The 15,224-nt window shown below is 44.4% G+C and overlaps 1 protein-coding gene and 1 non-coding gene across 2 annotated transcripts in view; both read left to right on the top strand.

The window, feature by feature from the left end:
* The first annotated feature begins 5,509 nt into the window (after window positions 1–5,509).
* Window positions 5,510–5,615, top strand: LOC129645100 (U6 spliceosomal RNA). Its single transcript, XR_008711191.1, has one exon. It is a non-coding gene; the product is annotated as a U6 spliceosomal RNA (small nuclear RNA).
* Window positions 5,616–7,584: 1,969 nt separating this feature from the next.
* Window positions 7,585–15,224, top strand: part of AGPAT5 (1-acylglycerol-3-phosphate O-acyltransferase 5) — a 48,779-nt gene continuing 41,139 nt past the window's right edge. The window contains exon 1 of the mRNA XM_055567570.1: window positions 7,585–8,140. Coding sequence (XP_055423545.1) covers window positions 7,922–8,140 — 219 coding nt within the window. The 5' untranslated portion in view covers window positions 7,585–7,921. The remainder of the gene's footprint in view (window positions 8,141–15,224) is intronic.

The raw sequence follows: 15,224 nt of genomic DNA, 5'->3' as shown, positions 1-15,224 counted from the left end.
GCAGTCACCATCTGCAGTGATTTTGGAGCCCTGCCAAAAATAAAATCTGTCACTGTTTCCATTGTTTTCCCATCTATTGGCCATGAAGTGAAGGAGCCAGATGCCATGGTCTTAGTTTTTCAAATGTTGAGTTTTAAACCAGTTTTTTTTACTCTTGTCTTTCACCTTTATCAAGCAGCTATTTAGTTCCTCTTCACTTTCAGCCATAAGGTTGGTGCAACTGCATATCCGAGGTTATTGATATGTCTCCTGGCAATCTCCATTCCAGCTTGTGCTTCATCTAGCCTGGCATTTTGAACGCTGTACTCTGCTGCTGCTGCTGCTGCTGCTAAGTCACTTCAGTCGTGTCCGACTCTTAGCGACCCCATGGACTGCAGCCTACCAGACTCCTCCGTCCATGGGATTTTCCAGGCAAGAGTACTGGAGTGGGGTGCCATCGCCTTCTCCAGCTGTACTCTGCGTATAAGTTAAATAAGCAGGGTAACAATATACAGCTTTGGCATACTCCTTTCCCAGTTTAGAACCAATCTGTTGTTCCATGTCTGGTTCTAACTGTTGCTTCTTGACCTGCATATAGGTTTCTCAGGAGGCAGGTAAGGTGATCTGGTATTCCCAACTCTTTTTCACAGTTTGCTGTGATCCATACAGTCAAAGGCTTTAGTGTAGTCTATGAAACATGTTTTTCTGAAATTCTCTTGCTTTTTCTATGATCCAACGAATGCATGCATGATAAGTTGCTTCAGTAATGTCCGACTCTTTGTGACCTTATGTACTGTAGCCCACCAGGCTCCTCTGTCCAAGGGATTCTCCAGGCAAGAATACTGGAATGGGTTGCCATGCCCTCCTCCAGGGGATCTTCCTGACCCAAGGTTCAAATCCACATCTCTTATATCTTCTGCATTGGCAGGCAGGTTCTTTACCACTAGTGCTACCTGGGAAGCCCAAAGGCAGAGGAACCAGAGATCAAATTACTATGATCCAATGAATGTTGGCTATTTGATCTCTGGTTCCTCTGCCTTTTCTAAATCCAGCTTGAACATCTGGGATTTCTCGGTTCATGTACTGTTGAAGCCTAGCTTGGAGAATGTTGAGCCTTACTTTGCTAGCATGTGAAATTGAGCAGTAGTTTGAACTTTCTTTGGCACTGCCCTTCTTTGGGATTGGAATGAAAACTGATCTTTTGCAGTCCTGTGGCCACTGCTGAGTTTTCCAAATTTACTGGCATATTGAGTGCAGCACTTTAACAGCATCATTTTAAGGATTTGAATTAATGCAGCTGGAATTCCGTCACCTCCACTAGCTTTTTGTTCCTAGTGATGTTTCCTAAGGCCCACTTGACTTCACACTCCAAGATGTCTGGTTCTAGGTGAGTGATCACACCATTGTGGTTATCTGGGTCACTGAGATCTTTTTTGTATAGTTCTTCTGTGTGTTCTTGCCTCCTCTTCTTAATGTATTTTGCTTCTGTTAGCTCCATACCATTTCTGTCCTTTATTGTGCCCATTGTTATATGGGCACAATAAAGGACATTTGTTCCCTTGGTATCTCTAGTCTTTCCCATTCTATTGTTCTAAGTCCCACTATGTTCTTTTCCTTTGCATCTCTTGCCCCCACAAAATGAAACCAGTTTGGTGGTCAGCAAGATCAAACCAGTCAATCCTAAAGGAAATTGGTCCTGAATATTCATTGGAAGGACTGATGCTGAGGCTGAACCTCCATTATTTTGGCCACCTGATGTGAAGATCCGACTCATTGGAAAAGACCCTGATGCTGGGAAAGATTGAGGGCAGCAAAAGAAGGGGGTGACAGAGGATGAAATGGTTGGATGGCATCACCGACTCAATGGACAGGAGTTTGAGCAAGCTCTGGGAGTTGGTGATGGACAGGGAGGCCTGGCGTGCTGCAGTCCATGGGGTCACAAAGATGCGTGGACATGACTGAGCGACTGAACTGAACTGTGAGGCTGAATATCATGAATCCTAATAATCAAGGATAAAAAACAAGTTTACATTTACCATGCTGGAAAGGTGAGTACTTTCCTGTACATAAAATATAAAATGTTTTTCATAATCAAAAGAAAGTTACACTTTATCACCAATCTGTAATACAGCTGGTCTTCCCAGATGGCACTCCCAATGCAGGAGATGTAAATACATAGGTTTGATCCCCTGGAGGAGGGCATGGCAACCCATTCCAGTATTCTTGCCTGGAGAAGCCCATGGACAGAGGAGCCTGGTGGGCTACAGGGTCACAAAGAGCTGGACACAGCTAAAACAACTTAGCACGCAGGCATACACATGACACAGTTATATAATAAAACATTTTTCTGAGTATTCTATTTTTGTGGTACGTCAGCCTGTAAACATTTTTGTCATTCTAAATAAATATCCATATTAAAATCCAATTTTGTATTTGTAAAGCTATATTCTTTTATTTTTTTCCCCTCCCGAAACTTATGTTCTTAAAGTGCTCTCCATTGTCCCAACTGAGGAAGTTCCATGCCCCCACAGAACCTATTTTCACCCTTCAAGGATGAAACCAAACTCCATCTGGTTTACTCAAGCCTGAAACTGGAGAGGCATCCTTCACTCTTCCCTCCCCCTCATCACTAAGGTCAAGTAACTCCCTCGGATCACACCTTCTGGCTATCTCTTGCCAAAGTCACCTCTTGGCTTGTTTTTCTGCATTATTTTTATTTGCCTCTGTAACAAATTAATCCCATTGTCCCACCCCAGGCCAGCAAAGGTCATGGCCTCAGGGTCTTTATCTGTTCTCTCTTTTATCTCTGACACCCAGCAAGAAGTGGGATGTGGAATGCTGGATACTTATTTGCTAAATCAATATTTTTTTGTTAAAACTTGAAATGATACAGGAAGTCCAACTGGCCTTCATTTAATCTTACTTCCTTTCCCCTGAGAAAACCACTGTCATCAGTAGTTTTTAGACTTTTATATCTAGAAATAGAGATTTTTTTTTAACAGAAATGGGATAATAGTGCATATATTATCTAGCAGGCTTCCCAGATGGCTCAGTGATAATCTGCTTGACAAGCAGGAGACACAGGAGACTCGGATTCGATCCCTGGGTCCAGAAGATCCCCTGGAGGAGGAAATGGCAACTCATTCCAGTATTCTTGTCTGAAAAACCCCATGGACAGAGGAGCCTGGCAGGCTACAGTCCATAGCGTTGCAAAGAGTCAGACTCTACTGAGCATGCATTATCCAGCAACTTGCTTTTTTCACCTAACCTGCAGATCTATGATGATATATTTGGGTCTACTTTTTTTTTTAACTGCTGTGTACCATTTCATTTCTTGTGTCATCTTGGTGTATTCATGCAACCACTCTGCTACTGACTGTTCATTTAACTAGATTTATTGAGTCAATGGTATCTGTCCATTTGATCTGCCTCAGAAGATTCCAGGAGTCCAGAACACCTTGCATTTCACAATGTCCCATTCACTTGCCCCTTCTCCATCTTCCATACGATTCTGCACTCAGATGGGAAAGGTGTAATAACTTTAGCACACAAAGAATAACTTAATTTCTTTTTTACTGAAGGATAATTGCCTTACACACAGGTTCCTTGAACTGTTGTTGTTCAGTTGCTCAGTAATGTCCAGTTCTTTGCAACCCAATGGACTGTGGCACGCCAGGTTTCCCTGTCCTTCACTATCTCCTGGAGTTTGCTCAAACTCATGTCCATTGAGTTGGTAACTGAGGTATCATTAACACAAACTTTATTTACAGTAATTATCAGATTTTGTGATATATAATGATTAAATTGTGCATTGCTAACAACAGCCATAGCTCAATCCAGAAGAAATTTTAGCTCTTAGGACCCTGATAACACAGTCTGATCAATAAAAAAGACTTGGAAGCATAAAATTTATTCCGTAAAGATAAAATGATGTGGCAGAAGTGGAATGAAAATGTTTTCAAGGAGATAAAGGATCAATGTAAAATTCTAATTGGGAAAAATCTTGTTGATGTTCAGTCACTAAGTCTTGTCCGACTCTTTGCAACCCCACAGACAGCAGCACTCTAGGCTTCCATGTCCGTGAGATTTTTCAGACAAGAATACTGAAGTGGATTGCCATTTCCTTCTCCAGGGGGTCTTCTTGACCCTGGGACCAAAACTGAGTGTCCTGTGTCTCCCGCATTGCAAGCAGATTCTTTACCCACTGAGCCAACCCATGGGGTCCACTTAAAAGATTTCTATAATCACTTAATTTAAAAATTTTATTCACAACTCATGTGAACTTACTTCTTTTTTTAACTGATTAAACTTATGATAAAAATAATTGTAGATATTAGCTTAAAAACAAGTGAGGGAAATACACAACATACTTCTAGGGGGCATCTGAATTAAAAAAAAATGTAGGACACATTACTTGCTGAACACAGGTTTCCTCCACCTTGAGAACCTGTGAGCCCTTAACTTCAGTCCTTCAGACATGCTGTTCTCACTTGGAAGGTGCTTCCTCTTCCTTCTCATCCCTAGTTTTACCCTAGCAAGCTCACACTCTCTACCTGAGAAGCCTTCTATGTGCCCAGCCTAAATGAGATCTCATTATATGTCCGTATGGTACCATGAATTCCCCCTTTACATAAAACTCACCCCACTGCAAGGGGTTAAAATATGTACAAGGTAAGGAAGTAGAGGCAGAAGGTGTGGCCTGAGTACAGCCTAAGAGGTGGGCAGGAGAGTAGATTTGTGACTGGGAGTCTGCAGATAAGGAGGCTGCAGGGCACAGGGGATAATCGAGTGGGAAGGGGCCGAGTTTGGATATAAACAGAGGACAAGGGCAGCTCAAGTTCTCAGTGTCTCCACGTCAGAACCTGGCACAAAACTTTACAACCTGCTGACCAACAGTAATACAGGGATGCTGCTGCTGCTGCTAAGTCACTTCAGTCCTGTCCGACTCTGCGTGACCCTAGGGACAGCCCACCAGGCTCCTCTGTCCATAGGATCCTCTAGGCAAGAATACTGGAGTTGGGTTGCCATTTCCTTCTCCAATAGAGGGATAATCCACAAGAAGTAACATATTTACACATATCACACACATTTACTGACTTCATGTGTACAGATAATAATGTTAACACTGAACCAATTTTATCCCTTCATATCTGCGTGCTTAGTCACTCAGTCCTGTCGGACTCTTTGTGACCCCATGGACTGTAGCCCGCCAGGCTCCTCTGTTCATGGGATTCTCCAGGCAAGAACACTGGAGTGCATTGCCATTTCTTTCTCCAGGCGATCTTCCCAACCCAGGGATTGGGAAGATTTCTTTCTGTTCCTTTCCTCTATTGCAGGTGGGTTCTTTGCCTTCTGAATCACCAGAGAATCTTATCCCTTCATACATTTCCCTAATTGTACAGATGTCTGGTCTCATTTAATTCAAGGAAGCATGGGGACACTGATTGTGCACATTATCCATATCCATGACTTTTTCCCTCCAGTATGAATCTAGTTCTCACTGGGCATTGCTTTCCACAGAAAGAGGGGCGTGCTCGCTTTGGCAGCACATATACTAAAATTGGAATGATACAGAAAAGATTAGCATGTCCCTGTGCAAGGATGACATGCAAATTCATGAAGTGTTCCATATTAAAAAAAAAAAAAAGACCAAAAATCCTGTTGAAAATTTCTCTACTGTGAATGCTTACCTGCTGGCAATATACCTGTGCAAACACTTGTTCCTTGAGCAATTTCCATTCATCTGGCTTTGTCCCTCAGGGTGATCATTTACCAGTCATGTCACATGTCAACTGTGTACAGACAGTCAAATCAGGTAGCCACTGTTCTGGACCTGATTACAATTTTCCACTAAAATGCCACTACATGCATTTGGCTGGGCTTCCTTGGGTTCGATCACTAGGTCAGGAAGATCCCCTGGAGAAGGAAATGGCAACCCACTCCAGTATTCTTGCCTAGAGAATTCCATGGACAGAGGAGCCTGGTGGGCTAGTCTTTTGGGTTGCAAAGAGTCAGACAGACACTTTCTCAGGCTTGCATTCAGAAAAAAAAGCTTTTTCTTTTTTCACTTAAAGGATTACACAGTAAACCACACTCACTGTAGTCAAAGGATGGTAGAAGAATTCAGAAGGCCTCAGAATCTGTTTTCCTAACAATAACACAGCTGCCCTGATGTGTCAGTACTTTATTTCACATGTCCATGTGGACATGGCAACCCACTCCAGTACTCTTGTCTGGAGAATCCTGTGTACAGAGCAGCCTGGTGGGCTACAGTCCTTGGGGTCGCCAAGAGTCAGACACGACTGAAGCGACTGAACTACCATGCAAGTACCTTCAAGAACTACACAAAAAATGAGGCTAAGCATAAGCTATCAGGAAGACATTAAACAGCCAGGCCTAGGGAAGTGAAGCAAGAGTGAATCTGATAAGCCTGGAAGGGAAGAGAGTTTGGGTGAGAATGGATCCATGTATATGCATGTCTGAGTCCCTCTGCTGTCCATCTGAAACTATCACAACACTGTTAATCTGCTACGCGCTGTGCTGTGCTTATCAGTCCTGTCTGAGTCTTTGGACCCATGGACTATAATCCTCCAGGCTCCATGGGGATTCTCCAGGCAGGAATACTGGAGTGGGTTGCCATGCCCTCCTCCAGCGGATCTTCCTAACCCAGGGATCAGAGCCCAGGTCTCCCTGCATTGCAGGCGGATTCTTTACTATCTGAGCCACCAGGGAAGCCAGTTTATCTGCTATACCGCAATATAAAATAAAAAGTTTAAAAAAATAAATTTGGAATCCAACAATTAAAAAAAAAATAAAGAGTGACTCTGATAAATTAAAGAACCTTGTAAAAAGGCTGTCCAGCTACGCGTGAACGTACAGTGATGAGAAAGAAGGGACCTGATTCGGACACACGCTAGAGGGCGAGTGAAGGGCAGGAAGCGGGGTCCTGGGCACCCGGCTGGGAGCAGAGGCAGGAGCCGAGGCGAGCGGGTGGGCGCCGCCGTGAATAGGAAGGGCAGCCTGACTGTAGAACCCTGGGCGAGAGCCCCGAGAGCCCCTGTGGTTCTTCTGTAACTGCCCCGATTGTCTTCTGCTGGCCTTGACCCAGCCGGCCTGACGAATCTGTCAGCTGGACAGCCAGGGTCTGCAGCACCTTCTAAGTGCCGAGCTTCACCTGTGCGCCCCACGGGAAGGGGACGTCTCGGCTCGAGGGCGCATCCCGGCGTCCAGAGGCCCTCGGTCGTACGAGCAGGTGGTGGGGCGTCCCCTCAAGCCCACCTGTGCTCAGAGCCCGACCACAGGGTACACTGCCACCCGGATCCCCTCAGCGACCCGCACCCACAGCACCGCACGCCTACAGCCAGTCACTGCGTCGCTCCCATGCGCGCGCGCCCAGAGAGGGGCGGGGCTGAGAGACCTTTGGAGCATGCGCAGTAGCCTGAACGGGTCAGTCCACGCGGCTGGGTAGCGGTTGCGTTTCAACTGTCTACAGCGTTCAACCAATCAGGAGGTGAATTCTTGCCGCGAGGCCCCGCCCCCGGCGGGGGACTATAGCAACGGGCGGCCTATCGGGAAGCATGTTGTTGGCGTGGAGCCCCGCCCCCGACCGGGGCAGAGGGTCATGGGGTGTGAGCGATCCTGAGCTCCCCAGCCCTTGAGGGCCGCGGCGTCCCTTGCCCCGGGCCGCGATTAGCGCGCCCCGCCCTTCGCTCGCCAGCGCGCCCGCCCTCCGGCGGCGGCCCGGCCCATGAGGCTGGGGGCGGAGGCCCGAGCGGGCGCGGGCCGGGCGTCTCAGGTGCGGCGGGCGGCCGGGCGCGGTGAGGGGGCGGCGGCGGGGCCGGGCGCGGCCAGCTGATTGGCCCGCGAGCCAGGGCCTCGCGGCGGCGGGAGGCGGCGGAGCAGCTCAGGGCCGGCGGAACGCCGGGCGCGCGGAGACGGGAGGATGCTGCTGTCCCTGGTGCTCCACATGCACTCGGTGCGCTGCGTGCTGCCGGCCGCCGTGCTCCTGGGCACGGCGCCCACCTACGTGCTGGTCTGGGGCGCCTGGCGGCTGCTCTCCGCCCTACTGCCCTCGCGCTTCTACCAGGCGGTGGACGACCGGCTCTACTGCGTCTATCAGAGCATGGTGCTCTTCTTCTTCGAGAACTACACCGGGGTGCAGGTGAGCCCCCTGCGCGCGGGCCGCCGCCCCTGCCGCTGTCGGGGGGCCCGGCGGCGGGGTTGGGGGTCGCGGGCGCATCTCCCAGCTTCGACCCGCCCCGTGTCCCCCAGCCGGTGCAAGTCCGACCCTGCGAACACGTGCCGCCACCCCATCCTCGCCCTGCGGGCCACGTTCACGGTCGCGCTCCGGGATTTGGCCCGATGCTTCGGTGCGGGCACCCCGAGTCTCTGGGTATAGCTGCAGGAATGCTGTTCTGCGGCCACAAGTGGGATCAACCGCTCCCCCTCCCCGTCTCCCGGCTTCTGTAACTGTCTGTCTCGTGCTTGGCGAAGTCGGTGCAGATGGACATTTAAGTAGGGCAGGCAGTTGACAGTTTCTGGCACTTGGTCTGAGAGGAGATGGTCATGCTGGAACTCTAAAGTGCGCTCTTAGAAATCGGACACCTCTGCAGACAGATTGGTGTTACTCTTTGGACAGGCAATGCAACTTTGTGTTTCGTGTTCTTCCCCAGGATGATTAAAAGCTGGGCATGAAAAGTAATACATTTGTTACTGTAGAAGCCTTACCGGAGATAACATTTTTGCCAACTTTGACTAGGCTGAAGTGTGTGGCTAATCTTTTTTGTTTTTCCTTCTGTCCCTTTCCTTCTCTGTAGAGAATGGATTTTGTGTAGATTAAATTTGTAAAACAAAAGTAGAAGGCCCTCTTTATTTTTTAAAGCCTTACACAAAAATAGCAACTATGGGAAAAAATTGTGAATTTTCCTTTTGTTCTCCAATTTGGGGGGGAAAAATAGAGCTTAATTCTTGGTTTTCCTTATACCTAGCCCTCTTCTTTTCTTGTTGCGGGTGGATTGGAGTGAATGGGATGGCATTATTTTGTCTTGTTGTCTTTTCTCCCCCCTAGTTCTGTTGCTTACACCCTCTTGTCCACCAGCTACTATTGTGAATTTGCAGTTGCATTGCTGTTAATGCCTGATGACTCTGAACCTGCCCCAGTTGGAGGTTTGAGGGGTGGGAACTAGAAGCCAGGGCCTCTGTTTAAATCAGTATTTGTGTTTCCTAGAAAAGAAAGAAAGACTGCTTTTCCAGATAATGGTTTCCTGATCTTTGACTTTTACAATGGGCTTCATTTAAAATTTTCACTAATTCGGAACAGTCATTTCCCCACTGTGTTCTTACTTCACCACAGTTGTCTAAATGTATGGTTTTGTCATGATATGTATTTAAGTTTACATCATATGTCAGTTGGTTCAGGCTAGGAAACAGACTCAGAACATATAACACAGTCATTTACCTTTTCAAAAAAGAATTCTACCTACAAGTGTTTTTTTTTTCTTTTAATTTTAGTTAAAAGCCTGTAACATATACAGCTGAAATAATTTGTATAATAAGTTTCTTATTTTAAAAAATGGGTCTGAACTTTCCAGTGTTTCTGAAGTTGTATATCTCACCTTACATCTGTTCAGTACAGACCTTAGCACGTGGTTTTTTAAAAGTTTAGTCTGTTGATGATCATTTCTGTTCAATTCAAGGATTACTAACAGACTTCATCAAGGACCCATGCTAAATAAAATTTTAAATTATACTTGAGACCATCAGACATCCTTTTATAAATACATGAAGAACCAGTATCTAGTGATAATCTTCTAAATGTCAGGATTCATTTTTCTTGTGTATTTAAAAAAATGTTGCAGTTTCTCCTCCTTCTACTAGAATATACCAAAAACTGATCATTGATATTTGCAGACCAAAATATATAGTGATACACAACATGCTTCCTCATTAAAACCTAAGTATTTTAGTTACCGTTTTCTTCCTGCTTAAATCAGTTAGTAACAACTGGTTTACTTTAAAATAGATTTTACACTAATGACTGCTAATCCCTACCTCCCTAAATGCTAACATGATACATTGTAATAGTCAAATATGAAATTCGGTATGAAATAAATTTAGTTTTTCAATTGACCTGTTTTAAATATAAAATAGTTTAAATACCACTAGAAGTAAGACAGAATTAAGTCTAAGATTTTGATGTTTATATAATGTGTTCAATTAGAATACTCTAATAATTTACACATTTACTTGAAAGATTGTTTCAAGTTCGTGAGAAACCCTCAAGGCCTTCATATCTGGAGGCCATTTATAACTGGTTCTTTATTTTGATAGCACTGTGTCCTCAAAAGTAGTGCTAAACTCTTAATGAGATAAATTTGTATTCCGTATCCTGTAAAAAGCGGGCTTCCCAGGTGGCGCAGTGGTCGAGTCCTCCTGCCAATGCAGGAGACGCAAGAGCCTCGGGTTCCATCCCCGGTTCAGGAAGATCTCCTGGAGAAGGAAGATGGCAACCTACTCCAGTATTCTTGCCTGGAAAATCCCATGGACAGAGGAGCCTGGCAGGCTACAGTCCATGAAGTCTCAAAGAGTGAGACATGACTGAGCATGCATCTTGTAAAAGCAGCTAAGCTATTAGAATGAAATGTGTGTTTAGAATCAGAGAAGGGACCTCACAAGTCCAAGCCCTTTATCACGTTTGGATTCTTTCTGCATTTCTGCTGAAATGTTGCCAGATTCTTCCCAAATATTAGTAGTCCTATGTCGAATATAAATATTTCCTTGTCTCCTTTTATTTTCACCTTCTTCTACTTATTTATCATCCTCGTGAAGACTTTTAAAGACCTTAGACTAAGGTCTTTAAAAGCTAAACCTTCAGTTTAGCTAGGAGGCATAGAACCCGGAAAATGCTTAAGCAGAACGACACAACCTTTGAAAGAGGAAATTAAACATTTCTCAATCAAATATGATTGCAATCTAACACAGTTTAAGTCCGGCCAGGGAACAGACTTCAAAGAAAATCTTAGAGAAATGTAATCAGAACCTTGTTTTTATACTGTCTAGAAATATCAATCCTGGACTATAAACAACACAGTTATTTTGAGTTGCATCCATATAAAAATTTTTTAATCACCTTATTTTTCTAAGTTACAGGTGCAATAAAATATTCAACACTGCAAAAAGATTTTGAGACAGTTAAAGTTCCCTTATCTACACACCCGCTCCCAGCCTGCAACAGTTTGGTGTGTAACTTTGGATTTCTACCAGGAGCTTTTAAATAAATGTATGAATTGTGGAGAGACTCCTTCTCCATTTTAAATTAAGTTCTTGGATGGGTTTTATGGGTTTTATAGTAGCACTAAATGTAATCTAACCTATGGGGACGCCTCTGTGCCATTATGATAGAAAACAGAAGAAAAGAGGGCTCTCTGTATATACACTTTACTTTCCCTCTTTCCTAAATGGGTCTAGTTTTATAGACTTTATAGAGTCTTTGTGACTCAGCTAGATTATTCAAGAAGGCTGTATCAATTGTTATGAACCACTCTGAGCTTTTATACTTCAAACAGGAGTAACATGCTGTGTTTTATTCAGGTGATAACTGAGTAAAAATGAAGACTCCCAAGCATGGCCTTCAAGGCTGTCACAGTTCCGCCCTGGCCAGCTTTTCCATTCACTGATTTCACTTTTGCGCAACTGCTGCTTCCTTCCCAGTACCCGCTCCCCTGTTCCCGGTGCATTCGCAAGGATGCGCCCTTGCACCGCTCTTCTGTGTTGCTTTCTTCCAGCTCAGGTGCTCTTCCTCTTCACCTGTCACGATCTCACCCCATCTCAATGTCAGGATCATTTATGTGTAACATTAACATGTGATATTAACATAGCAGGAGCATATTTTAATATATATATATTGTCCCCTTTACATGATCGTAGCTCCTTGGCGGTGGCAATAGGGACTTGACTCGATGGTTCCCTTTCAACAAAAGGGCAGAGCACTGTGCACGGGACGCTGATCTGTGTTTCTTTGGAAATGTGGGCGCATCTCACTTCTAACGCGTGGGGGCTCTTAATGGCCCTAATAGTTGACCGAAGACTGAGAATAAGGTCAGAGACCTTATGAAAGGAGTTCTGAAACAGCTGGCAATATAGAGAAACTTTTCTATACTTGTCAATAAAAACCTGCACATTTTTGCAATTTTTAAAGATAAGCAGTTCTGTCAGTTTTATTTTGTTTACTCTGCTTCTTTCCATGAATTAGCAATAAAAACCCCAAATAAATAAGTGTTGCCTGTGGATTTAGAGGGCTATATGTGTGTGTAAGTATATGTGATAGTTAGAAGCAGAGAGAAATGATGGGGCTGATACTGGGAAACGGGGTCATATTAAGTGCTAACCACATCAGATCAGATCAGATCAGTCGCTCAGTCGTGTCCGACTCTTTGTGACCCCATGAATCGCAGCACGCCAGGCCTCCCTGTCTATCACCAACTCCCGGAGTTCACTCAGACTCACGTCCATCGAGTCAGTGATGCCATCCAGCCATCTCATCCTCTGTCGTCCCCTTCTCCTCCTGCCCCCAATCCCTCCCAGCATCAGAGTCTTTTCCAATGAGTCAACTCTTCGCATGAGGTGGCCAAAGGACTGGAGTTTCAGCTTTAGCATCATTCCTTCCAAAGAAATCCCAGGGCTCATCTCCTTCAGAATGGACTGGTTAGATCTCCCTGCAGTCCAAGGGACTCTCAAGAGTCTTCTCCAACACCACACTTCAAAAGCATCAATTCTTCGGCGCTCAGCCTTCTTCACAGTCCAACTCTCACATCCATCCATGACCACAGGAAAAACCATAGCCTTGACTAGACGAACCTTTGTTGGCAAAGTAATGTCTCTGCTTTTGAATATGCTATCTAGGTTGGTCATAACCTTCCTTCCAAGGAGTAAGCGTCTTTTAATTTCATGGCTGCAGTCACCATCTGCAGTGATTTTGGAGCCCAGAAAAGTAAAGTCTGACACTGTTTCCACTGTTTCCCCATCTATTTCCCATGAAGTGATGGGACCGGATGCCATGATCTTTGTTTTCTGAATGTTGAGCTTTAAGCCAACTTTTTCACTCTCCACTTTCACTTTCATCAAGAGGCTTGAGTTCCTCTTCACTTTCTGCCATAAGGGTGGTGTCATCTGCATATCTGAGGTTATTGATATTTCTCCCAGCAATCTTGATTCCAGCTTGTGTTTCTTCCAGTCCAGTGTTTCTCATGATGTACTCTGCATAGAAGTTAAATAAGCAGGGTGACAATATACAGCCTTGACGTACTCCTTTTCCTATTTGGAAGCAGTCTGTTGTTCCATGTCCAGTTCTAACTGTTGCTTCCTGACCTGCATACAGATTTCTCAAGAGGCAGGTCAGGTGGTCTGATATTCCCATCTCTTTCAGAATTTTCCACAGTTTATTGTGATCCACACAGTCAAAGGCTTTGGCATAGTCAATAAAGCAGAAATAGATGCTTTTCTGGAACTCTCTTGCTTTTTCCATGATCCAGCGGATGTTGACAATTTGATCTCTGGTTCCTCTGCCTTTTCTAAAACCAGCTTGAACATCAGGAAGTTCATGGTTGAAGTTCAGGCTTCATATTGCTGAAGCCTAGCTTGGAGAATTTTGAGCATTACTTTACTAGCGTGTAAGATGAGTGCAATTATGTGGTAGTTTGAGCATTCTTTGGCATTGCCTTTCTTTGGGATTGGAATGAAAACTGACCTTGTCCAGTCCTGTGGCCACTGCTGAGTTTTCCAAATGTGCTGGCATATTGAGTGCAGCACTTTCACAGCATCATCTTTCAGGATTTGGAATAGCTCGACTGGAATTCCACCACCTCCACTAGCTTTGTTCATAGTGATGCTTTATAAGGCCCACTTGACTTCACATTCCAGGATGTCTGGCTCTAGGTCAGTGATCACACCATCGTGATTATCTGGGTCGTGAAGATCTTTTTTGTACAGTTCTTCTGTGTATTCTTGCCATCTCTTCTTAATCTCTTCTGTTTCTTTTAGGTCCATACCATTTCTGTCCTTTATCGAGCCCATCTTTGCATGAAATCTTCCTTTGGTATCTCTGATTTTCTTGACGAGATCCCTAGTCACGCCCCATGCTAACCACATGCGAGGCACCAATGTTTCCATTGATAAAATAGCCTCTGCTCCCAGCATACAATTTAGCAGTTAGAAAGAAGTCAGTTTTTTTTTTTTAACTGAATGTATAATGGGATGTTATAAAATGACAAAATGAACAAAGAGTAGAGGAAACACTGGAGTATAACTGAATACAAGTGGTTACTTTGCTGGGGGAAGGTGATTCTTCTGTGTAAGATGCTGTGTGGTGAAGCCAACTCCTCATGTGTGTACGTGTTGCTTTGCTCCCGTTCTTAATTTGTGTTTCTGTAGGAAAACATTTTGGAGAAAGCAGTGGCACTCCACTCCAGTACTTTTGCCTGGAAAATCCCATGGACGGAGGAGCCTGGTAGGCTGCAGTCCATGGGATCGCGAAGAGTCGGGCACGACTGAGTGACTTCACTTTCACTTTTCACTTTCATGTATTGGAGAAGGAAATGGCAACCCACTCCAGTGTTCTTGCCTGGAGAATCTCAGGGACGGGGGAGACTGTGGGCTGCCGTCTCTGGGGTCGCACAAAATCGGACACGACTGAAGCGACTTAGCAGCAGCAGCAGGAAAACATTTTATGTCAGTTTTTGAATTTTCACTCAAGGCTTTCTTACCTCCTTGTGTTTAATGTTCAAAATGAAAAAAAAAATTACATAAGCTTCTAATACATGGGACTCCTTCTCATTTGACAATTTTTATTTGGAATTTTTCCAGGTAATTTGTTATATTCAAAAGATTTTTGGATGTTGGGTGAGATTCCTAGTTCTTTGCCATTCTCTGTTAGCTTGAGTAAACCAACTTTTCAACTCAATATTCTCATTCTTAAATGGAATACTTATTTTCCTATTATTTTGAAGACTGAGATAATATGTGAAGCTGTTTAGCTCAATGACAGATCCATCACAGATACTCAGGAAAAACAAAATCTGTAAATGAAGACACTATCAAGTGATACATATGACGAATATATTGTATGACGAGAGCTTTGTGATTTGTAAGATTCTACTTAAATGTTGCATAATAATTATTTTTATACTGATTATTAGACAAATGACTATGTTTATATTTTAACCTTGTTTCAGAAGGGCATCATACTTTTC

Source organism: Bubalus kerabau, chromosome 2 (genome assembly GCF_029407905.1).
Source record: "Bubalus kerabau isolate K-KA32 ecotype Philippines breed swamp buffalo chromosome 2, PCC_UOA_SB_1v2, whole genome shotgun sequence".
In the NCBI taxonomy this organism is placed as follows: domain Eukaryota; kingdom Metazoa; phylum Chordata; class Mammalia; order Artiodactyla; family Bovidae; genus Bubalus; species Bubalus kerabau.
Note: the sequence above shows the minus strand (reverse complement) of the source record. Positions and strands in the feature narration are given on the sequence as shown.